General features: G+C 44.1%; 1 protein-coding gene across 1 annotated transcript in view; it reads left to right on the forward strand.

Moving 5' to 3' along the window:
- The window catches only part of FAT4 (FAT atypical cadherin 4), a 143,529-nt gene that overhangs the window by 63,900 nt on the left and 54,621 nt on the right, over positions 1 to 25,008 (forward strand). Inside the window, exons 3-7 of the mRNA XM_066632882.1 lie at positions 12,810 to 12,941; positions 14,186 to 14,447; positions 15,816 to 16,166; positions 18,149 to 19,071; positions 21,002 to 21,176. Of these exons, the coding sequence (XP_066488979.1) occupies positions 12,810 to 12,941; positions 14,186 to 14,447; positions 15,816 to 16,166; positions 18,149 to 19,071; positions 21,002 to 21,176 (1,843 nt within the window). The remainder of the gene's footprint in view (positions 1 to 12,809; positions 12,942 to 14,185; positions 14,448 to 15,815; positions 16,167 to 18,148; positions 19,072 to 21,001; positions 21,177 to 25,008) is intronic.

Below are 25,008 nucleotides of genomic sequence, written 5' to 3' on the forward strand. Positions count from 1 at the left end.
ATTCCTATTCAAGTGAGTTTCATGGAATTCAGTGGGACTTACTCCCAAGCAGGTGTGAATATCCTATCCTGCATTATCCTACACGATGCAGTTGCTCCACTAGAGTGTGTGCTGCATCCACTGATATGGGTGGGGGGCTACCAGAGGAAAATAAAAATATTTTTTTACTTACCTCTCTGTTGGCTGCCTTGCTATCAATGGGTTTCATCTAACCCACGGCAGCTATTTTACTGGTCCAAGGTGAAGCAGGGGACATCAGGCCAGGATAGGATACCAGTGTGCACTGCTGCCACTGAGATCCTCCCCCCACCTTTCCTGAATTGCCCCACTGTCACCTTACCTGCACTGGCAGAGCATCCGATTGCTGCTGGTTTACATGTGGCACCTCCAGCCATTTGTGTGGCAGTGCCACAAAGCTCAACAGTGGTGCACTGCTTGCGACGCCAGAAGTCCTCCAAAAGTTTGGACTCTCACATCCAGAACTGTGAAGCAGGAGTTTCCCAGATCAAATCTCACCTCTGCTATAACCTTACTAGGTGGCCTTAGACAAGCTCCTCAGCCTTAGCTGCTGTGCTACAAAATGAAGATAATAACACTTTCCTTATAGGGCCATTATAGGGCCCTATAGATAATAACACTTTCCATTATAGGGCCATGTAGAAACGACTACATCAGAGGCCTCCAAACCCTGGCCCACAGGCCATATCCAGCCCTTGACACATGTTAAGTTATACGATGCAGCCAAAATGTTTGGAACCCCTGGACTACATCATGATAATACACTTAAAACATTTTGCACACTTAGAAAGCACCATATAATGTTAAGTATTATTAATAAAAGGCTCTGAAGCTGCCTGTTTATTTGGTTCCATGCATTTGGCGTTGGACTGCAATAGATTTCACTGTTGCCTGTTGCACACAAGACTTGGCACAGCTCCTAAATGGTTGCGGATCCTTTGTAATCAGAAATGTAAAGCAGGTGACTGTTACCATTTTTTTCAGGCAGCATTTCAGTTGTGAAGATAATCTCAAAAAAAAAAAAAAAAACCAGCAAAGACCCAGCCTGCACGTCAGCCCCATTTCTTGCAATGCTACATCTTGTTTTGATATCTGGCCCCTGTCAAGGCTGCTGATTCTTATTGGTTTTGGAAGACTCTGACTATGTAGGTGATATTCTCCATCTGTTAAGAAAATCAGTGCTCTGGATGGAAATTCTATACATCTTTCCCTTCAAATGTTGACACTGCATTTGTGAGGACTAACGTAATTCAGTGACTACTTGCAAGCGTGTAGCCAAAGGGTTTGCCTCCCTGTTCGTGTCATTTTAAGGAAGAAAGGTGTTGAAATGTGAGGTCGATTTGAATATAGGATTATGTGTTAGGTTGCCAATTAGAACCAGGCTATTTGCTGGTTATACTACTCAGTTTGCCTGCAGACAGCTGCATGTGTTTTCATAATGACAAAATATGACTAGCTGTATGGGACGTCATGTTGAACTTCTGATGCAGGCATTGTTCCACCAATGCAGAAAATTATTCCAAGCTTTCTATATATCTAGTTTCACTGAGTCTACTTCTTATAAGGGGAAAAAAAAAGTGATTGCAGGATGCATAAATGCTTGCACCAATGAGGTGGTGATGTGGGAAAACAGAGGCTGAATGTGCATCAGAATGCATGGAATACATTCCCAAGGGTAGATGTATCATCTCGTTGCAACATTCTCAATTGGATCTGCATTCTACCACAACAAGAACAATTGTTTTTATCAATAACACACATCTAGAGCTCAATCAGACTGTATATGGGCAAAAACTAATGTGACACAGAGACAAACAAATCAATATGTTTTTGAATCTGTAGCTGACACTTGCCAAAATGGTCTCTCTCTCTCTCTCTCTCTCTCTCTGTGTGTGTGTGTGCGTGTGTGTGTGTGTGTGTGTGTGTGTGTGTGTGTGTGTGTGTGTACAGATCTGACTTTGTTCTTGCCTGAATTTGTTCTCCCCGTCTGAAATTACACCCATGCTTACACATCAAGGAATCAAATAGAATGGCAATTGTGGCTCAGCCAGAAATATTGCATTGCATTACATAGCAGGGATGGACAAATCCAGCGTGGCTTGACTCGAGTCGAGTCACCAGACTCAAGGCATAAACGGGTTCTAACAGGGGCACTTTCCAAGTTGCCTGGTGCATTTTTGTGACTCAAAAAGACTTGAGTCACAAGTCTTTTTGATACTTATGTCAGGCTTGGAAAAAAAAAATGGGGCTGCTGCCAGAATCTGTGTGTTTCAGAGTTCTCTTTAAACACTCCCCTGATGACCCCATCCCATCTGTAAACAAGGCGGGAGAAGGTGGGACAGAGTGCGAAAATGGGGAGGGTGGCGCGCAGCAGCTGCAATGCTTGCCAGGATGACCCAATCCTTTGCGGCCCTACTCGGAAGTAGTACCACTTTAGCTGGTCATTCAATAAGGCTTCCTCCTCCCAAGCAACAATAGAGCTCACAGCAGCCATGTGTTTTGAAAGCATGATCACTATGAACCTCCCCCTGCTTCCCCCCTCCTTTTTCCCCCTTCCTGGGCTTCTCCAGCCAATTCCAAGGCAAGCACCCCCTTGGATTCCTGCCCTCCCTTATCCAAAGAAACAAATTGGACCACCCATCCTTGGTCCAATGACTGTCGGTTCCTTCAAAGATGGGCAAGAGAGCCCGCTCCTGCCTCGCCCCTCCTACTCGGATGCAAAAGTAAACATTAACCCTTTCCTGCCTCCTGGCTGGAACTTCACTGCTGCTCACCCTATCTGATTGATGGCCCCATGAGGTTTTTCACGCCACGAAAACAGTAAACAAGCACATCCAGACACAGACAGAATTGAGTCTGCATGCAGTGCCAAGTCAGTGTTTTGCCGAGTCTTCTACATGCGTGACTTGAGTATACACAAGTTAGCAGAAAGCACTGATTTTCATGACTTGGAGTTGAGTTTCCTGATTCAAGTTTCCATCCCTGCTATACAGTTTTGGTCATCTTCAATAAATCACTATCAGTTTGCACAACTGCTTTTTTCAGAGAGAAAAGAAAAATGTGCATGAGCAGAAGTTTTTTGGAAAAGCGAGTCTCTCTAAGACACTCCAAGGATTCTTTGTGACTATCCAAGTGTGTGGGGAGGCAAAGTGGAACACTCCATAGACATAAAGTGGGAGGTTTTCCATGTCCCTAAAGTCTGCTGATGTCACTGAAGAAAAAGGGTAGAAACTACAAATATGCAGGAACCCATTAACAAAAAATATAACTTCTTTATATACCACAATCTGCTCAATATTTTTTCTCCTATTTCTTTTCACATCCATTACCATAAATCTCTTTGGGAAACACAAAACACTTGAGAACAGTGTAATGGCAATAACAGTTCTGTATAGACGTGTTGGTGTAAAAAGACACACTTTTACTGCTTTTGACGATCCACATCTAATGGGATGTGGACTATCTCAGCTGATCCCATTGATATAAATATGCAAAGGAACATTTCCATTGATTTCAGCTGTCATCCGTCCTGATGGGTTTAATTCATTTCTGGGCTCAGTGCACTAGGAACTGTCTAATGCATAAGCAGTATGAAATTACACCTGTAAACCTAATTGCTCATTTATTAATTTACTGTAGGTGACTTTTCTACACTTGAATTTCAGGCGGGATTAATTTCCCCCCAGAATGGTCATATTCATGCCTCTGAAATCCATATATTATTAAACATTGATACATCTCATTTGGTTAAATATAAAGTAGTAAACTATATGATCCCCAAATGGATTCATTTCCAGTATTTTACCCTTAAAGTATCCCATGAAAAAGTGCTTGCCAAGCATTTGTATCAGTTTGGCAGATGGCTAAAACAGATTTTATTGACTAAAGGTAATGCTAGCTGCAGGAAGCTTAATGTCGGCTTAAAAGAAAATCGCCAGACTCTACCAAAGGGAATGACACACTGTCTGTAAGACTTAAGTTCTGAGACTCAAGTTATTCAGGTGTAGAGTGTAAAATCCTCACAAGAAGCCTCCTACCCAATTCAGTGCTATGCCAAGTTAGTGGAGAGCCCATTTGTGCAGATAATCCATTCACCGCTAACCTTTCTAGGAGTGTTCACGCACAGTGGACACAGGAAGCGTTTATCTGAAAAAAATGTCCCTTAAGAAGATACGTCAAGATGCCAAGGCAGCAGGAACAGTGGTCCTCATGGGGAATGCAATCTGCCTGTCCACCTACCCTCCCGTGTTCCTCTGCTATTGTCAAAGAGTAACAGCAGCCCCAAGCAAAGTCCACCCTGTGAGATCATTCAGGACATGCAGTCTCTTCAGGGGCCCATTTCAAGGGCAGACGGTCATCCCTTGAAGGCCTGCTCCAGCCAGACTGGAAAGACAAAGGTGGCGACAGGAACAGTGTTCATCTAGGGGATTGCTGGTTATTTGCCCCTCCACTGCACAACTGCCACACCAGGAGACAGCTGGGTGAATTCCGGTGGTGCGTGGGTTAACGAGCCACCAGCGTTTGCCCCTGCCCCCACATGAGGCACAGCAGGGGCTATCCCTCAACTGGTTGGCTGGGGGCTAATTGGGAGCAAGGTCATGTGGGCACTGCGTCCTGAGCCACCTCAGTTTTTGCCTACCCCAGTCTGTGGAGTTATGGTGGGAATTTCTGGGATTTAAATAGGTTATTCTTGGTCACTTTAAGCAGGTGTCGTGCGAGTTTGGGTAGGTAAGGCAAATTTGGTGTACACCGCAGGGTGGCAAGGGCTGGGAGGACTCTATGCTCAGTCATCCTGGCATACCCGGCTGGGTGAGGTGGGCTGGACGAACCTTGGCTTGGTGGCAAAGGTGCACCACAGGTTCGCTCGGGTGGCCTGCACTAGCCAGCCACCCTGACCCCTTTGGGGTGACAAGGAAGGGACGATAGGCATTGTCCTGATGCAGCCTGGAGTAGGGTGTGGTTGCCCAAAATTAGTTTAGGGGAAGGTAGACAGGCAGCTCTGTTTCCCCCACGTAGAACCCTAAGAACCTTAAGTCTAAGAACAAACCGTTAAGTCTAAGAACCTTAAGTAGAACCTTAAGTCTAAGAATGACTTAGGGCGCAATCCTAACCCCTTATGTTGTTGCTTTCCAGCACCGACATCAGGGCAATGCAGCTCCAAGGTGAGGGAACAAGCATTCCCTTACTTTGAGGAGGCCTCCATGAGTGACACCCAACTGCAGGATGCAGCGCATGTCCCATTGGCACCGCTATGCCAGTGCTGGAAAGCACTGACATAAGGGTTAGGATAGCGCCCTTAGAAAGTTAGTCCCTGCTACAGTTTCAGTTGTAATTTAAATAGTTAATAAAGTGGCCCTTTGCCAGTGTCTTTATTGTGGGGTGCAGGGTAATAACAGCAGCTCATTCACAAGAAGACTTTGCCCATCAGGTATTGTGGGAATCCAACCCCTACCAGCACTCTTCCAAAAAAGTTTTTTAAATTATCTTAGGAAAGAAGGAAAGTCTCTCACTGGTTATGCTCTTATGTTAGGGGTAAATTGTGCTACGCAGCAGCCAACCAAGGATTCTTCTGAAATGCATTTCCTGTTGAAGATCTGAGGGGTTCCCTTTGCCAGCAAAGGGATAGCCCAACCATAGAGTAGTGGCAAAAGAATCTAGAGGCGCAACAAGTGGAAAAAAAAGTCTAATACTCATCTTAAACTCTGGCAGAAATAGTAAGTTCCCCAAGTTTTAGAAGCCACACTTTGAACTTTTGTAAACAGTACAAACATTTTCGGGCCCAATTCTATCCAATTTTCCAGTGCCGGTGTAGTTATGCCGTAGTTGTGCTGGTGTAGTTGTATGTAGTTGTGCCGGTGGGATGTGCACTGAATCCTGTGGTGGAGGGGCAGTCACTGGGGCCTTCTTAAGGTATGAACATGTGTTCCCTTTCCATGGGGCTGCATTGTGGCTACACCGGAGCTGGAAAGTTGGATAGGATTGGGCCCTTCATGGGCTACCTGCATTCTCCTGAAAAGACACAGTTTGTATACTGGTGACTGGTCATGTGTTGCAAAGAAGAAAAGTTCCCAGTGTAGCATCTACTGAACATGTTTATGCCTGAAATTGTTCTGCTTTGATCTTTCTATTATTAATTGTCATGTGCAGTTATTTATGTATTTTTGTGCCATCCTTCTTCCCAGGAGCTCAGGTTTGTGCACATGGTTCCTTTCCTCCTTTTATTCACACAACAACCCTATGAGGTAGGTGAGGCTTCATGGCATTAACCAAGGAAGTTTCATGGCAGAGTGAGGGTTTGAACCTGGATCTTCCAGGTCTAAGTTCAGTTGGCTCTTATTACATTTTTTGTTTGTTTTTAATGTAAGTGTCCTTTGTTCACCCTACTGTGCTTCCCATATGCTCATGTTCCCCAGTGTTTCCCACATTCTTAGATCTACTGCTATAGCCCCAACACGCTGTCTACTATTGACTGCAAGAGCTCCAATGGCCTTCAGTGGTGTTCTTGGAGGCAGACACATTTTGAGAATCAGGCTGTCAGTTACATGAGAGGCAGTGCTTAAAAAGTTCAGTAAACGACTTAAAGAATTACTTAAACTGTATTAATTTCAAGGAAAGCTTAAAAGGACGGTATGATTTGCTTTGACTTGAGGGGGAGAAAAAGAGTCATTCAGTTCCAGCTTTTCAAGGACTACGGTAAGCTCACAAAAGCTCCACTCTTTATTATGTCACCACACACTCAGTGGGTTTTTGAAGGCATTTCAGTGTCAAGAGTAAAGCTAACCATTGCTTGTCCACACTATTGGCCGTTTATACAGTTCTTGGCTGATTGCCCGGTTTGTCTGTCATTCATGCTACAGTTTTTTTCTTCTTTCTGTTCTTGATAAGGCTTGCACTCACATCCCAGGAACACATGCTTCTGTCTGTTAGGTGATACTTGGTGATTAGCAAAAACAAGCAGCTTCATTGGAGACATAAGAGCTACCTCATGTACGAGCCATAGACAACCTTATGCGAAAGCCTTGTATGAAACTGATATGGTGCTTAGATTCAAGTTTTGCCTTTTTCTACTCCCCCCCCCATGCCCTGGAGGGGCCTAACCCAATGCCACAATAATTCTTTGCGCTACCTAGTTTGATAGAGTATTTGGTCTCATAAATGAGTTTGTTTCAATAAGGGAACCAAAGTTGGGAAGCAGAAAGTGCATTTTTGTTTGGGAATTCAAGGCAGGAAGTGTACACTGGAACAGAGGGAATTTGATCAGTGCTTGGATCTAGTGTTCATTTCTCTAGACTGTGTCTGAATTTTTTTTGCATGACTGCAAATTTATCATGAGTGTATTAGGATTAAGTGGTACAAATAATAGTAATTACGTGATGGTCTGTATGTTCAGTGATGTTTATTCATCTGTTTCTGCGCAATTTGAAAGGGATAAAATTGATCAGGCACATAAGTTCTTTACCTATTAACAATGTGTGTTCTCATGCTGTGGTAGTCAATGGATATTTCTTTCTGTGTGATAAATTTTTCACACAAGGAGATAAAGAAGCGACCTGCAAATCTTTATTAAAAATAGCAGTAGGAAAACTGGACTGGGGGGGTATAGACTTCAGGGGATATGTTCCTGGAGCTCTTGGCTGATGGGTTCCATCTCCAGCACTGGGTCAACCTGGGTTTTGGTCCAGCATCTGTCCAGCTGGCTGTTCTTTTTCAGACTCTGAATCTGTGCTGCTATTGGGATCAGGTTTGCTCTCACTCTCTGGCAGCCCAGTTCAGTGCAAATTCCCCCATGCCAATGCACTGCATCCTGTGGGGGAATTTAGCAGGTGAAAAACCTGCTTGAGGTAAGGGGAGATTTGACCCTTGCCCCTGGGAAAGTACCACCCTGTGCAATGGGTCTACTCATACCTGCACTAGCTAAATCATCGGTGCAAGTCCGCGTTGACCCATGTCAGTGGATCAAGCCCAAGACGGGGGATAGAATGCGGTATGCGCTGGTGCTACTGATCCCAGCCCTTCCTGGGCCAGATCCATCCTCTGCACCCCATCACCATCCCCATTCCTCCCCTCCCCTCCCCCGCCCTTACAACGATCAGGGCAGAATACATGTCCAGCGTGCTCTGTTCCTTCTGCTACTGCGCGCAGGCCAGTACTGGCTTCCCACTGACGCCGGCAATTGCTATGCTATTGAAATATGCTTTACAGCGCTTTTTTGAGAGGTAGCACGGGTGTAGCACATGCTTTGCAGGTGCAGAGGCTGCCGTCACTGTGTCTGTATGTGTCTGTGTGCATGCACCAACAGTATGATAGCAGCAGGATATGATAAGCCATAGTATGGGAAACCATGCCCTGGGTCAACACTACTGTACCCTCAATCTTTGTGAATGGATGTCACAAAATTTTTTGGAAGATATTATCTTCCCGACTGGATGCAGAATATAAAATATATTAGATATAAAATAATAGACATCTGATTTTAATTTAAGTTTGTGAGGATTACTGACAAGGTATCTGATACTATGCCGTACAGTTCACGCCATTAGTATGTATCAGCATGTAAGATTACTGGTTTCTTTTCAAAATTTGTAAAACCATTAATATAATCCAATACTATCCCTTTGTATCTGGGCATATTCCTTTGGGGGACCTGATCAGCTTTTTCAGAAGGCTAGAGAACCTCATTTCAAAATATCCTTGTGTACGAGAAGTGTATAATAAGCAAACATCCTTTTCTGTCTCTTATAGCAGGGCTCTCCAGACCCTGTCTCTTGGATCATATACTGCATCCCGCCTTTTTCCTCCCCCGCATGAATAGTGCTTACCATTTTGTGTGGCGGACTCTCCATCCCTGCCGCCGATCTCCCCCAAACCGAGCTTTGTCCTGCCACTTCCGAGTTCCGTCACCCCAGCAGCCACTATGCCCAGACTTCTGGGCAGATGTGGTGGGCCTGAGTTCAGTTTGGGGCAGATTCGTGGCAGGGAAGGACAGCTTACCTGCAGAACAGTAAGCACTGATTGCGCCAAGGACACCCTTCCCATTGCGCAGCATAGTAAAGGATAGTAAAGCATAATATACTGCATTGGTTTTCTTTTTAAATGAACTCGCTAGGGCCCTCAGTTTTAGTAGGACTTTGATGTGAAATATTGCCCCTGTATTTTATGAGGTGTACTGAATTTGCAGGATAAGTTACCCAGTCATCTGTTACTCTTGCTTTTCCCTCTTTTTAATCATTCCTTGTGCCAGATAGTTGGCCAGCCTTCCTTTCAATTAATTCTCAGTGTGCGCCATGAGCTTAGCCGTTTGTGTTCCCCTCATAACGCAGCATATGATGTAGGTTACCACTTAGAACAAGAAAGCTTGGACGTGTAAAGTTTGCCAGATGAAAGCCAATACAAAGGACAATCACGCATTGTGAAAGTGAATTCTGGTGGTAAAACGTCAGTGTGTAACTGAAACGTTAGCGGTGCATGATATATATGGTATTAATAAATAAATTGCAGAGCTTCACAGCTGCTGCACCTTGAAACTGGATCTGGTGAAATGTAATAGGTTTGGTAGAATGACTGGTTGCTCGAGCTGTGTTCATTTAAGGGCCAAGACTTGATTGGCAGCTATAACATATAGCAGACCTTCTTCTTTCTTTTTCTCATGTTCTCAGGGTGGTGGTGGTGTTTTAAATTAATCATCACAGTTCTGTGGCAGTTATTTTCTTTTTAACAATAAAGCTCTCCAGCAATTTAATTCTGTGAAAATTAAACTCTAAAGCTGTTTAATTCGAAAGTCTCTGCTCAGGATGCTGGCCTGAATGCTGTGTCAGCATTGCCCATGCTAATTCTTACTTTCAGAAGCTGTTGCTGAGCTATTAAAAACCCAGGTGCAAATTTGATATATGAGGGCCAAACCCAAGGAGGTCATTATGTATGTCTAATTTAATTAATTCATACTCAATTTATTGATTTACTTATTCCCAAATAAAAGGGTTTTTTGGTGCCACCAGCAAAGCTGATTAATCCCAGACCTGCGGTGATCTTTAGACAGTCCTTGGCTGAGGTAGAACTTTGAAGGTTGCCTTTTATTGCAGTCAGGTTGCTAGAAGGTGGGTGAGCTACAAGTGAGCTGGTGTCATGAATGGCCAATAGGGAGGGCTGTGATTGAGCAATTGGCAGAGCTGCTGGGAGGTGTGAGTCAGGCAATGAGAAACCTTATCAGAGTTGAATCTTTGACCAGCAGATGTTTTGTATTCAGGCGTAATGAATTAACTATGCATTGTCCTTTTACATACAGCAAGACCTCCAGACATTCCTCCTGTTCTAGAATGAGTGGTGGTGCAATGTCCATGGGGGCCATTGGCCAAGTGCCATTATGGGCCCCCCGGAGGTGTGGTGGAGCAGCCTAATTGCCATGGGTTGTACTGAGGGAACACTCAAAAAGTGTTTGTTTCCCTTTCCCTAACCAGGAAGGTACAGGGAAAGGGAGAGAAGCTTTCAGATGATGCCTCTTTTTCAGAACTCCCAAAGCATTGAGGAAGGGCTGGTCCAAGCAGCCTTCTTTCCTATCCCATGTACAGGCTTCCTCAGAGGCCCCTCCAACATCATACAGGTCTTTGAAGAAACTCAGTTGCAGGTGGAACAGTGGAACAAAGCAACAATGGTGCCCTTACTACTGCAGAGCTTGAGGAGTTGGCTGTTTAGGCCCATGTGGGCTCAGGGGCCCTCAGTCAGTGGCCAGCATGGCTATCATCTGGCAACTGTCCTTGGTAGGATGTAGGAAGGATCTTCTCTCCCATTGTAAGTTGAATCCACCTACTCATCTCTCTCTCTCTCTCTCTCTCTCTCTCTCTCTCACACACACACACACACACACACACACACACACTAGGGTAAAATACCCAAGTCCTTGATATTCTCATCTCTCTCTCTCTCTCACACACACACACACACACACACGCACGCACACACACACACACACACACACACACACACAGTAAATATACATTCAGTAAATTCTTATTAACTACATTCAAACTGAAATATGATTAGATTCTTCATTTGAAACTACATAGAATTCTGCTTTGCTGATCAGACAAACCTGATCTTACCAGACCCTGTTCTTATCCCCCAAAGAGGAGGACACAAGCAAAGCACCATGTTTAAAAGAGATTGGTGTTGATTTTATAGTTGGTGCTGCCTTTTGTATTTAGATCAGTGGTTCTCAAACTGGTGGGTCGCGACCCACCAGTTCGTGTAATGCGTCCCCCTTCCCTTTAAGGGGTGGGGGAAGGGGAGGGAGGCAGTGACGCAATCCCCAGGATCACATCGCTAAGGGGGGCGAGGGGGAGTGCTTTGCACTTACTTCAAGAAGGCAGGGCTGCAGCACGCTGCAGGAGGTGCAGAGAGCCCTGCACAGCGCTCCCAGAGGCTTGGAACATTTGCTAAAAGTGGGCGCAAAACACCTCCTGCAAAACGGAAGTGCTTTGCGCCTGCTTTTACCAAATGTTCCAAGCCTTGGGGAGCGCTGTGCAAGGCTGCGCGGGGCTCCCTGCACCTCCTGCAGCCTGCTGCAGCCCTGCCTTCTTGAAGTAAGTGCAAAGCACCCCCCCTCGCCTCCCTTAGCGATGTGATCCTGGGGATTGCGTCGCTGCCCTAGTCCCACCCCCGCAATAACTTACTGAGGGAGTAAAGCTCTCTCAGAGTTTGAGAATCTCTGTTTTAGATCATTCCAGTCGTATATTTTGAACCAAATTTAGGGAAATCCCTTGTGAAGAGTGACGAAGGATGTGTTGAAACACAGTGACAATTCTGTCTACCAGTCTGCTTCTCTTCTTTGACTTTCAAGTGATTCCTCGCTCTGTTTCCTTTTCGGTCTTACTAAACAATGTCTGTTGAGCCAGACCATCATCTCCTTGGTGGTCTTCCCATTTTGGTGACCACTTCTTTGGTTTTGGGTCCTCAGGGAATCTCTTACTTTCAAGAGCAGATGTAAACCAGCTGTTCTCCATCTTTTCTTTATTGGGAGATTATTAGTTTGTGTCTACCTAACAGAAGAAATCTAAATGATTAGCCTTTTAAATGGAGCCACAGCAAGCCTGTGAGAACTAAACAATCTTGCTTGCACAGAACAATAAGTAAACAACTTTGGCAAATATTTCAGATGCTGCCATTAGTGTTTAGAAAGTATCTAAACAGTACTTGTGAAAAATAAAATGTGTTTGAGGTTTGGAGATGAAGAGTGAGCGGAAGCATGTTACAACATACTCTTGGCTTAAATTTTTTAAAAAAATCCCAAACTCTCTCATATAAAAGGGACAATCCAAAAAACCTTATTTTAAGGCTAAACATTAACTCCCCCCTCTTTTTTTTCTTAGACGTGCCAATATGCAAACATTTCAAGGAGAATTTTACACCGCCTCGTCTTTATGTCAGACAGTGTTTAATGGTTGAATGATCTTGTGCCCCGGGTCTTGGCAGCTCTCCTTCAGGGGCCAACTTTTAGGGATTACAGTGACAGTCAATCAGTGGACCATGTCCAATATAAACTAGACTAGGGCCATTTAAATTAGTTACTATCAACAAGTCAAATTAGCTTTAGATTTTTCTGGGAAGATTTCATAACAAAGTGGAATTTTAACCTCCCCAGGACTTTTTCTTGTTCGCGGGTTGTTTTTTTTCCGGTTTGGGCAAGTTCCTGAACATATGATTGTGCAGCATTTATTTGATATAATGTAATGCTGTATCAGCTGCAGTCCTTGTGTTTAATAAATGTCTCAGGATGCTTCTTTGCTCTTGCCCCATAGGTGGAAATAACTCTTCAAGATGTCAATGACAACCCACCAGTCTTTCCTACAGATATGCTCGACCTGACTGTAGAAGAGAACATAGGAGATGGGTCTAAAATAATGCAACTGACAGCCATGGATGCTGATGAGGTAGGGGACTATTATTCATTTGAGTAGCTGTGCACCACAGACATTGTGCAAATGTTGTTGTGGTTGAACTTCCAACCTGGCTTTCTAGTCCATTCTCACAGAAAATTAAGAAGAGTTTCCTAAGGGAGATAAATGCTTCGTTTTTAATGGTGTCTTGAGATCCATGTAATCTGGCAGCAATGTGTGAGTTGCACATACTGGGAAGCCACATGGGCAGCTTCAGGAGCTGTCCACCCTTGAATGCATTCCATCCCTTTCTCTTTGGCTGCCATGGTAGCTATGACTACCGTATAGTCTCTCTCCATATGCAAAGAAGCATGGAAGGCCCCAGTGTGGGCTGCTTCAGAAGGGTGTTTTAAATGCTTCAGCTCAATATTCATGTTTATAAGATTTGTTTGCGCACAGCAAGTCCTCACTTAAAGCTGTCAGTCAGTTCTTGGAAATTGCAACTTGGGCAGCACAATCCTAATGACTTATAACGAAGCCAATTTTACTTCAGAAGGGCTCAATAACACTCTCTCAAGTGCTGGGCTCACTGTCTCACCGCAAAGCAGTTGCCAAGGAAGTAGGCCATGCACCTGGCATGACCTGGAAGTGGCTTCCGGTAGCCCTACAACGTGTAGCCGCAGATGATATGGAGGTCAGAAGATTGAGAACCGCTGACCAACTTTAAAACGAAAAAATATTGAATGAGGACTTTAAGTGAGGACTTGCTGTATGTCTTTCCACATTTAATTGCCCTTGTGACACTATCAGTTGAATCCAAATGCATTAGTGGCAGGGCACCACTAGTTTGCCAGTGTTTATTAAAAACATCTTGTGTGTAATGCACAAATGACTCTTCTTCTTCCTCTTTAGTCCTTAGTTGGTGCTTGGGGAGCAGGTTGACCTCTCAGCCAAAACAGTGCTGTAGGTGCTGCTGGGATCTGTGTGTGATTCATGATGCACTTCCACTCTTGGTGATTGTTGGCGATATTTCTAGCCTCATCAATGGTCGATCTCTGGTTCCTGAGATCTTCATCAATGTGTTTGAGCCACGTTTTCTTTGGTGCTACCCACAGAATCCCCCCAGTAGGGAGGTCACTCTTGTCAGAGGAGCTTGTGTGGCTGTCAGCTGGTGGTTCATTCTGTAGATTTGGCCAAACCTGGTGGTCATTCTGCAGACAAAGCATAAATGAGTGGAGTGGATCACTATTGATTTGCATCTGATGTAACTCACTTGGGCTTTCATTGTCACTGTTTAGGGTGCAAATGCTCTGGTCACTTACACCATCATCAGTGGTGCCGATGATAGCTTCCATATCAATCCAGAATCAGGAGAATTGGTAGCCACCAAGCGTTTGGACCGAGAACGCCGCTCCAAATATTCTCTGCTGGTTCGTGCTGATGATGGCCTTCAGTCTTCTGACATGAGAGTGAACATTACTATTAGTGATGTGAATGACCACATGCCTAAGTTCTCCAAACCATGGTATTCTTTTGACGTACCAGAAGATACCACTCCAGGTAAACAGAAGATATCATCGTTTTACTTTCAATCACAGCTTCAACATACTTTTCACAAGTGTCAATTTATACTTCCTCTGAAATACTGAGTTCCAGCACTTTCCTTAAAACAGCATTTGGTTGTCAACCAATTTATTTATTTAAAAAATAAATATATCCCGCACTTTCCCTCTTTAAGAAAATAATCATTCAAACAATGAAACTAACACCCCAATGCTAATCATGTTTACTCAGGAGTAAGTTATATTAATTTCACTGGAACTTACTTCCAAGTAAGCATGCTTAGGATTGCAAGCTAATTAGCCAAGTATCTTGTCTTAGTCAGCTAGAGCATATTATGGTCTAACATCCCTTCTGCTAGGTAAGCTTAAATGTTATTATTTAGTAGGAATTTTCAGGAGAGAGGAAATTATATAATATATTCATATGAATATATACATGGGGGCCCCGTATCAGCGGATGCAGGAGGGTCCCCCCATCCCCACCCTTTGAAGGAAAGGGGAGCTTGGGCCTCCCTATACTTATAAAGCATTTTTTAAAAGTCACTTCCGGTTTTCAAGGAGAAACCTGAAGTAGCTTTTTTTTTTTTTTTTTTTTTTTGCTACTTTGAGTCATTCTGAGCCTGGTAGAGGCCGCAGGTGGACATGCATCGCCTCTGCTGGACTCAGAAGATCTTCTGGAAGCAAGGGGAGCACAATGAAACTCCCCCTGTATCCACAAATTCATATATCCGCGGGCGATTCCAGAATGGAACTCCTGTAGATATGAGGGCACATCTCTATTAGCTTGAATGACTAGGCAAGCTAGCCCATACCCCAGATCACCCTACCCCAAGCTTTGTGCTGAAGAAAGAGGGAGAGTAATTCCTCAGATCCCCTCTGCTATCCTTCTTTTGTTGACTGTCAAAAGAAAAGAATCTAGAGTGAGTGAAAACATCTGTGATGTCCGCAGTGCTGTTATCCTTTGTTTCAAGTGTGTGTGTGTGGGGGGGGGGGAAGAGTAAAACCCTCAAGTATGCTGATGGCTGCTGAGCTTTTCAAAAATGTTCACTTCATAAGACAATTTCTGTTGAGCAGTGCATGGAGAGGGGCAATTGACCAAACTAATGGGGAAGGGAAGAGACGACCCAGGCATGGCATGTTCACAGCATGCCATAGTTGTGTGGGGTGTGTTCAGGAACAGGAGTGTCATCTGCAAAACCAGTCCCTTGACATTTCATCTTGTTCCCATATGGATAAACAGGCTACCCTGGGGTACGTTCTCTCCCTTCAAGACATCCTGGTCACCTGTATTATCTTGCCAAGTAGTAAGGAGGATTGCGGTTTTTGTTTTGTTTTGTTGATATGCTTTGTCTTAATTACTCTCTAGGTTCTTTAGTGGCAGCCATCTTAGCTACTGATGAAGATTCAGGTGTGAATGGAGAAATCACTTACACCGTGAGTGAAGATGATGGGGACAGGACATTTTTCCTGAACCCAGTCACTGGTGTTTTTAACTTGACTTGTACATTGGACTATGAAGTGCAGCAATATTACATCCTTACAGTTCGTGCAGAAGATGGAGGGGGACAATTCACCACCAACAGAGTTTATTTCAACATACTAGATGTAAATGATAATTCTCCAGTATTCAGCATGGCCTCGTACAGCACCTCTTTGATGGAGAACCAACCTCCTGGATCTACTATCCTCACTTTCAACGTTACTGATGCAGATGATGGTATGCGTTTTCTCGTATTTTCAGTGTGTATATTTCAGAGTATGCTGGCAAGCACTGTATATGTTTATACATTTGGGCAAGTTGAAGTGAATATAAGTTGGTAGAGCAGGGCAAACAGGAGTAATTATTATGATGTTATGAACTGGATATATTATATTATGAAATATGCTGTAAACATGTTTTATTAACTGTTTTAACAGAATTAACAATTATTCTAATTGTGTGAAATATTTAGAAATTCTAATGATGCAATCCTGGGCATGGACGGTAGAGGAAATGCAGGACAGTCCTATACACACCTACTAGTTGGACCCCAGTTTCCACAAGGGTTCTGTTTCGGAACCCCCCATGGACACAGAATCTGCAGATACCAGGGACCAAATTTAAATCCCTTCAAAAACAAAAAAGGGCCAAAATCCAACATTTTTACCTTTTCATAGCCAAACTGGGACAAGCTTGGGAGAACAAAGGAACCGCTGCGCAACTCAGAAGTGGGTCTTTTATCCTATAAGCAGCTCTACATTCTTGGTAACTGTGTGGTTTGACCACAAAAAGGTAAAAACATTGGATTTGGGTTTTTTTTGTTTTTAAGGGCCTTTAAATTTGGACCCCCATTAAATACTGGCATCCATGGTGAATCAAATCTGCGGCTGCTGGATCCATGGTTACTGTGGGTCTACTGTACTCAGAAGTGAGTTCAGTGGAAATTGCTCTCAGGTAAGTATGTGTAGGATTGAGTCCTAAGTGAGACTTAGGACTCACTTCGGAGTGCACAGAAGTGATTGATTCAAAAACCGATCAGTTTCCAGTCCAAATAATTCAGCTGTCTGTTGGCCCAATCCTGACTAGCGCTAGCAATGGTAGCATGTTCGTTTCTCCAGTGCAGGCTGCCACAAAGCAGCCTGCCTGGTTGTGTGTTTTTTCCGAGTATGAATCTGGAAGCAACAGATAGTGTGAATTCTGGCTCATTTCCTGTTTTTCTAGTCTAAACAATGTTGAAGCTAGAATGAGAGTTCAAAAACTAAATATCTATTGTCACATTCCTGTTAAACCCATCCACTTAAAACAATAGTTATTAATGTTAGGTTGGTATTCTTTATATACAAACTGGAATTATGTGAAAAAAAAATGGATTTCAAAGAGATTAACTATACATTAGCTTTAAAATCTTGAACAAATAAACCATATATGCAATGCAGTTCTGTGAATCCTTACTTAGAAGGAAATCTCACTGTGTCCAATGGGATTTACTCCCATGCACATATGTACATATGTACACATGTACAGTATTACAGTGTTAGGGCCCAATGCTATTCCCCAACAGTTTGCATGATACAGTAGCGCAAACAGAGAATGTGCTTCATCTAGGGAGGGGGGAGAGACTAGACAGTCTGAGAGAGGTTTTTTACTTACTTCTCAGTAGGCTGCCTGGCCAACAATGGGTTGCTTCAGACCCATGCCAACTATAGGGGCAGAATCAGGCTGGATAATTCTGCCCAAGGATAAGATCCTTGTGCTTGCTACTGCAGCAAAATCCTTCCACTTGGTAGATGTGGCAATTTTCCATGTCCATTTATTATATACTTTTCTGTAAAGTACAACAGCAATTTTTTTATCTGTAGAGTCAGCCAGGCTAAGTGTATGACAAATATTGGACGAAATAAATAATTATGCAATCACCAGTGTTCATCTTGGCGTATATGCATAATAAAATATAGCATCTCTCTATTTTTAGAATAACAAACAGCCATGATTAATACACTGCATATTTCAGAACTGATGACCCAATCCTATCAAAGGATCACACTGACAGAATATGTGATTGCCATTATAATCACCTTTACGGCTATTGCAGACATGACTAGAATAAGACTAGGCTTTTGAAAAATTTGTCATTTTTCAATGGAAGCACACAGGTATGCTTAATCAAGCATGACATTTGGTGCAGTGGATAAATCTTCTGTTTTTGCTTTGTGTTTCAGGTTCTAACTCACAATTGTCCTATAGTATTACTTCTGGAGATAGCTTAGGCCAATTTAATATCAACAAAAATGGAGTTCTAAGCGTCAGACAGCCAATGGACCGTGAAAGCCAATCTTTCTACAACCTTGTTGTTCAAGTTCATGATATGGCTTCTCTTCCAGCCTCTAGATATACCAGCACAACACAAGTGTCTATCATACTCCTTGACATGAATGATAACCCACCAAGTTTTATCTCTCCCAAGCTGACGTACATTCCAGAGAATACGCCGATTGACACCATTGTATTCAAAGCCCAAGCAACTGACCCAGACAGTGGTCCGAACAGCTACATTGAGTATAATCTCCTCAACCCTTTGGAAAACAAATTCAGTATTGGTACTATAGATGGAGAAGTAAGGCTCACTGGAGAACTTGACAGAGAAACAGTTTCTAACTACAGCTTGACTGTAATTGCTACAGATAAAGGGCAGCCATCTCTTTCTTCATCTACTGATGTTGTTGTGATAGTACTGGACATCAACGATAATAACCCTATCTTTGTTCAAAAATTATACAAAGTTGAAATTGCGGAAAATATTCTTACGGGTACAGATGTGGTCCAGGTGTCTGCTGCAGATGGAGATGAAGGTTCCAATGGTCAAGTTCGCTATGCCATCATCAGTGGAAACACGAATAATGAGTTTCGAATTGACTCGGTCACAGGAGTTATAACGGTAGCTAAACCTTTGGATCGAGAGAAGAAGCCTTCTTATTCGTTAACAGTTCAGTCAGCTGATCGTGGAAGTAGTCCGCGGACTGATACCACTACAGTCAGCATTGTTCTGTTGGATGTAAATGATTATATTCCTACATTTGAACTTTCTCCCTATTCTGTCAACGTCCCAGAAAATTCAGAAATGTTACCCAAAGTCATTCTTCAGGTTAGTATATCTGAGAAAGTAAAGTGTGGGAAACTGCATTATATTTTGCAAACAGAATATATGGGATGTTCTGACAAATGACTTGACAAGTATAATGGTTTGATGTGTGTATAGCAGTTTTAGGTCTTGCATGTGAACAGGGCAGATTTTAATCTTGACCTGTACTTTGTCTTCAAACCCTCTCAAGGTTTTTATTCTTTATTTTTCATGTTTATTTCAGGGTAAATTATTGCTGATTTAATTAAAGTGTAGTTAAACTTTTCATAAGAACTATACTTTGGCCATTCATTTCCCACTTTAGGGAAACTCAATTCAGTGTTTTATTGATATCAGTCGCTAGCTGAAAAAAAATGGTATTTCAAAAGACTAATTATACACTAGATCCTTTTGTTGCTTTACAACCTAGTCCTGCACTCCGGGCATCCAGGGCTGCAGCAGTGCTGAAAATTGCTGCTGCTGCATCCTGCGTGCTCAGCAGGCAGCGCCAACGGCTCATGATGAGAAGGGGACTTTTGTCCCCTTCCCCTGGGTAAGCCGAATAGTTCTGCAATGGGGCTACTCAATTCTATGTTGATCCGAGGGTCGGCATAGAATTTGGAGCCTCCGTGTCAAGCTGGCAGCCCAAAACAGAGGCTCAGGATCCGGTGGAGCAAAGCTCAGGATCCTCCCTCCCACACCACTTCCTCTCTCCAGCATGCCCTCTCCCCGGCATGACCTCTCCCTTCCCTCCTCCCACCTACTCCCAGCCGGCCAGCGCTGGGCTACAACTGGTGCTCCACAAACCTGCCCTACTTATTTTTATTATTGCCCCGCCTTTCTCCCCGAAGGAACTGAAGGCAGCTTACAACAGATTAAAAACATAATTTAAAACGAATAAAAACATATTAACACATATCATAAAAAAAGCAGTCAGAATAAAAATAGGTAAAAAGAGCATAGAGCAGCAGCAAGTCATAAAAGAATCAGGCCTGTACAAAATATTAAAAGATGTTAAAAAGATGTTACAAAGGCCGAGAACTCAGAAGGCTTGTTTAAACAGAAGGGTCTTCAGGCCTCGCCGAAAGGTCTCAAGAGAGGGAGCCATTCTTAAGTCAAGGGGAAGGGAGTTCCATAGCGTTGGTGCCGCTACTGAGAAGGCCCTATTTCTTGCCGCCGCCCCACGTACCTCCCTAGGCGGTGGCACTTGTAAGAAGGCCTTCTCTGATGACCTAAGAGGATGAGCCGGATCGTACGGGAGTAGGCGATCTCTAAGATACCCTGGCCCAGAGCAGTATAGGGCTTTAAAGGTCAAAACCAGCACCTTGAATTGGGCCAGGAAACGAATGGGCAGCCAATGCAGCTGCTGGAGAAGCGGACTGACACAGTCGAACCGCCTACCTCCAGTAACCACACAGGCTGCCGCATTCTGCACTAGTTGCAGTTTCCGAACCATCCTCAAGGGCAGCCCCACATAGAGCGCGTTACAGTAATCTAACCTCGATGTCACTGAGGCATGGATCACTGTGGCCAGGTCTGCACGATCCAAGTACAGCCGCAGCTGGCGCACCAGCCGAAGTTGAGCAAAGGCTCCCCTAGCCACAGCCGCCACCTGGGAATCCAGGAGCAGCTGCGAGTCCAGGTGGACCCCCAAGCTGCGGACCAGCTCCTTCAGAGGGAGTGCAACCCCATTCAGCGCAAGCTGATAGTCCAGCACCTGCATCGAGGATTTCCGAACCAGGAGAGCCTCTGTCTTATCCGGATTTAATTTCAGCTTGTTAGCCCCCATCCAGATCCTCACTGCCTCCAGACAGTGCTCCAGGCCCTCAACCGCTTTGTTATTTGCTTTGTTGTTCACAAAGCTGCTTTTGCTTACATGCGTGAGAAATTGTATGGGACAAACACATATGTGGGTGGAGAGTTACTGTTTTGTTGTGTGTCATTGCTTCTATAGGTTGTAGCAAGGGATGATGATCAAGGTCTAAATAGCAAACTGACCTATCTTCTAGCGGGTGGAAATGAAGATGGTTCCTTTACACTATCAACCAGTGGGGAACTTCACCTCGCACGGAGTTTGGATCGAGAGAAAAAAGAGCAGTATATCATGTTAATCACAGCAGCAGATTCAGGTAAATTCAATCAGTGATTTTTCTAAGTTATCGAGTCCATTGCAGCCCAGTCTTATTAGCTGTGAATGCCTGCAGAACAGATGTTCCACCAGTGTAAACAGCTTTACACTTGTTGCAAATGCGACAGTGCCTGTTTGTGCAGCCTGGCTGCTGTCGCAAGCGGTGAGCAACCGGGTCCAAGCGAAGATGGATGCTGGAAACATGCTGGAACAGGTAAGTCAGTGCAGGGGTCAGGAGGGAGGCAGGAGGGGGTTGGGCCAGGTGGGTGGTTGACGTAACAGGGAGGAGATGGTGGAAGAGAGGAGGGTTGATCAAGTCCAGGAAGGCCCCTTCTTGGGCCTGATCTCCCTTCATGCGTCAATGCAGACTTGTACCAGCTTTAGAGCTGTCACAGGTCTGAGCTGACCCATGGTGGCTGTTGAGCTCCTTTTGATGTAACCGAGATATGTATTTTCATGATGTTTCTTCCTCCGGCCTCTTATTCAATGCATTGTGAGTGCATTACTTAAGCCACTTAAATGTAAGCATTCCTTCAGTTGCAAATTGACAATTATGTCCATTTTACCAAAAAAAAAAAAGTGCCTTCCAGTGCCGTAGCTAGTGAGGGGAATGGTACGTACTGCAGGAACAGCAACGCACTGTGCAATTGGCCCCTCCCACTCACCATCAGAGCCATGCCAGGCAATGATGGCAGTATGCAGGCGCTCACCTAACCAAATGGTATCTCCAGTGGCTTGCCATCACTGCCCAGAGTGCCTCCGATTGTGAGGGGCTGCCTGCGCAGCATGTTGCAGCACCTCCTGCACTTACCGTTTTGCCATCCATTGAGCTGTGCTACTGGTGCCCTCAGAAGATTGCTCTGTGCTTCTGTACCTGCCCCTTTATCCTTAGCCTCCAGGAATCCTCAAAGGGTGAGCAGTGAAGTGGCTTCTAAAGTTTGTCCCTTTGGAGATTGGGTGGTATCTTATCCTCCATGTACATCATAAGAGCAGCAGTAAAAAGGCGATTCCTTTCCTTGGTGTCTTCCCTCATCAACCTTTGTTTTCATTTCTAGCAATCTGTATTAATTAATTGACTCGTGTGTGTGTGTGTGTGTGTGTGTGTGAGAGAGAGAGAATGTACTTATGATTAGTTGCAGTAAGGTAGAGGGGCTAAGTGGTAGTGGCCAAAGGCATAAATATGTATAAAAGCTGAAAACTGAGATTTACAAACTATCCCAAATACATATAAAGATTATATCAGAGTGCTAGTGTAAGCATGCTCACTTATTAGTTAGTGTGATTATCTTCATTAGGACATACTGCTGAGTACATTTGCAGCCTTAATGTAACATGAGCTGTTTAGTGTCTCTCAGGCAACCCTTGAGAAAGATGATAGCCTAGACATTAACATATGCTTGTAACAAATTTCACAGTTTGCCTCCTGCCCAAACCAATGCTTCTTCTCAGCAAAGATCCTCTGCAAAATGTTTGAAAGGTAGCTCCAGATTGTCATCCTACAGATGACATCCCCACTCCTGCTATAAGAGAAGTCCCAGAGCTCTGATTTTCCCTACTCCCCCTCAACTATACCAAGAATGAAGAATCCAAGAAGAAGTGCAAGATAGACAGCGTTCAGGGATTGGATCTTATTTCCTTCCATGGCAGGAAGCTGGCGCGGGGGCCTCCGTCAGCCTCTGCAGGCAGGCGCTTCTCGGAGCGCTGGCCTGGCTTCCTCCCACGGAGGCGCAAACGTGCTTTAAGGCACGTTTGCAACCCTCCCAGGGGACTTGCGCTGACCTAATCTCAGGTTAGGATTTCACCCTAAAATGTGCAATATGTAAAACAGTAAATAAAGTCATAATAAGAACAATAAAAGCATGGAGGGGACACTTAGAACAATGCATTATACAGAGACACAGACATCGGACGTTAGACAACATAGCATTACTCACACCAGACGATAAAGGAATCCTCCCCAAAAAGCCATGAGGAAGGGTGTAGTTCTTCATTTCACCAGAAGGGAATTCTATAATTGTGGTGCCACTACAAAGAAGACTTGCCCTCATACCACCATCCTTCTAGCTTGGGATAAAGATGGCACTTGTAGGAGCACCCTCACAGATGACCTAAGAGGGCAGACTGGAATGTATGGGAGGAGGTGATCCCTCAGATAACCTGTACCTTTAAAGGCTTTAAAGATCAATACCAGCAACTTGAATTGGGCCTGGAAATAGATGGACGCACAATTGTGGTCATAAGAACATAAGAACATAAGAATAGCCCCACTGGATCAGGCCATAGGCCCATCTAGTCCAGCTTCCTGTATCTCACAGCGGCCCACCAAATGCCCCAGGGAGCACACCAGATAACAAGAGACCTCATTCTGGTGCCCTCCCCTACATCTGGCATTCTGACTTAACCCATTTCTAAAATCAGGAGGTTGCGCATACACATCATGGCTTGTACCCCATAATGGATTTTTCCTCCAGAAACTCGTCCAATCCCCTTTTAAAGGTGTCTAGGCTAGACGCCAGCACCACATCCTGTGGCAAGGAGTTCCACAGACCGACCACACGCTGAGTAAAGAAATATTTTCTTTTGTCTGTCCTAACCCGCCCAACACTCAATTTTAGTGGATGTCCCCTGGTTCTGGTATTATGTGAGAGTGTAAAGAGCATCTCCCTATCCACTCTGTCCATTCCCTGCATAATTTTGTATGTCTCAATCATGTCCCCCCTCAAGCGTCTCTTTTCTAGGCTGAAGAGGCCCAAACGCCGTAGCCTTTCCTCATAAGGAAGGTGCCCCAGCCCCGTAATCATCTTAGTCGCTCTCTTTTGCACCTTCAGGCTACTAAGCATCACACAACTTCCATCAAGTTCTGGAACAGATAGGTAAAACTGGGCCCTTCTATATACCAATAGTGAAAGCCATAAGATCAAGGAAAGCATGTATAGAGAAAATTATGGGGCCTAGAGTAGATTCCTGAGTGAACCTAGGAGTCATCGATACCAAAGGCATTAAGAATTTAATGGCCAAAGCAACTTCAGGTAAAAGATAAGCTCATGCTGCATTTCAACCACAGTAACCTGTGAAGAAGTAGTTATGAGTCATAAGAACTTAGAGGATTCACCTATACTTGCATTTTCACCCACCCCCACAATCCCACATCTGATTTTGCTTTGGAGTTATGTAAGAAAAATTGAACCTGAGTTGAATCCCATACAGGCCAGCAATTCCTTACTGCTGCCGTTGCCATGGAAGTCAACATGGGCTGACTGTCCCCATGGCTGTTGGTGGCTGAGATGGTAGTTAGAATAAGCCCTTAAACAGCACAAACAGTGAAATTCATGTGTTTTGCCAGATTCCTGGTCCAAGCTTCACCTATAGAACCTATGCCTGCTTTAAGCTAATTAGCTCTTGTTTGTTCCCCAACAATGGCCCTAGTTTTGCACTGCAGGACCCCACCACCAGGGTAACTTTCCTGTTCACCCTACAGAGGTCTTCCTTCCTGCCCCTCTCCTTCCAGCAACTTCCCCAGCCACTAAAGCAACACTTTGCTCAGCCTGTCTTGGGCTTGGCAGTCGTACACCAGTGTCTCCAGCAGTCTTTGTTTCAGCATTTCTCATGTGTCTGTTAGTCCATATGTGGGTCAACAGGTCCAGTAGTCAGTCCATTAGTTCCTCAGTCCATTAATCTTTGTCTAATAAGTAATTGTTAGTTAATTGATTATTAATGAATTAATGCCTGAATTACAGCACCCCTCTTTTACTGTAGGATACAGAGAGAGATGTGGTTAATAAATAGGAGTGTCATGTAAACACACTCCTGTTGAGATCCAAGTCCACTTAGTT

The sequence above is a fragment of the Tiliqua scincoides genome, chromosome 6, assembly GCF_035046505.1.
Source record: "Tiliqua scincoides isolate rTilSci1 chromosome 6, rTilSci1.hap2, whole genome shotgun sequence".
Lineage (NCBI taxonomy): Eukaryota > Metazoa > Chordata > Lepidosauria > Squamata > Scincidae > Tiliqua > Tiliqua scincoides.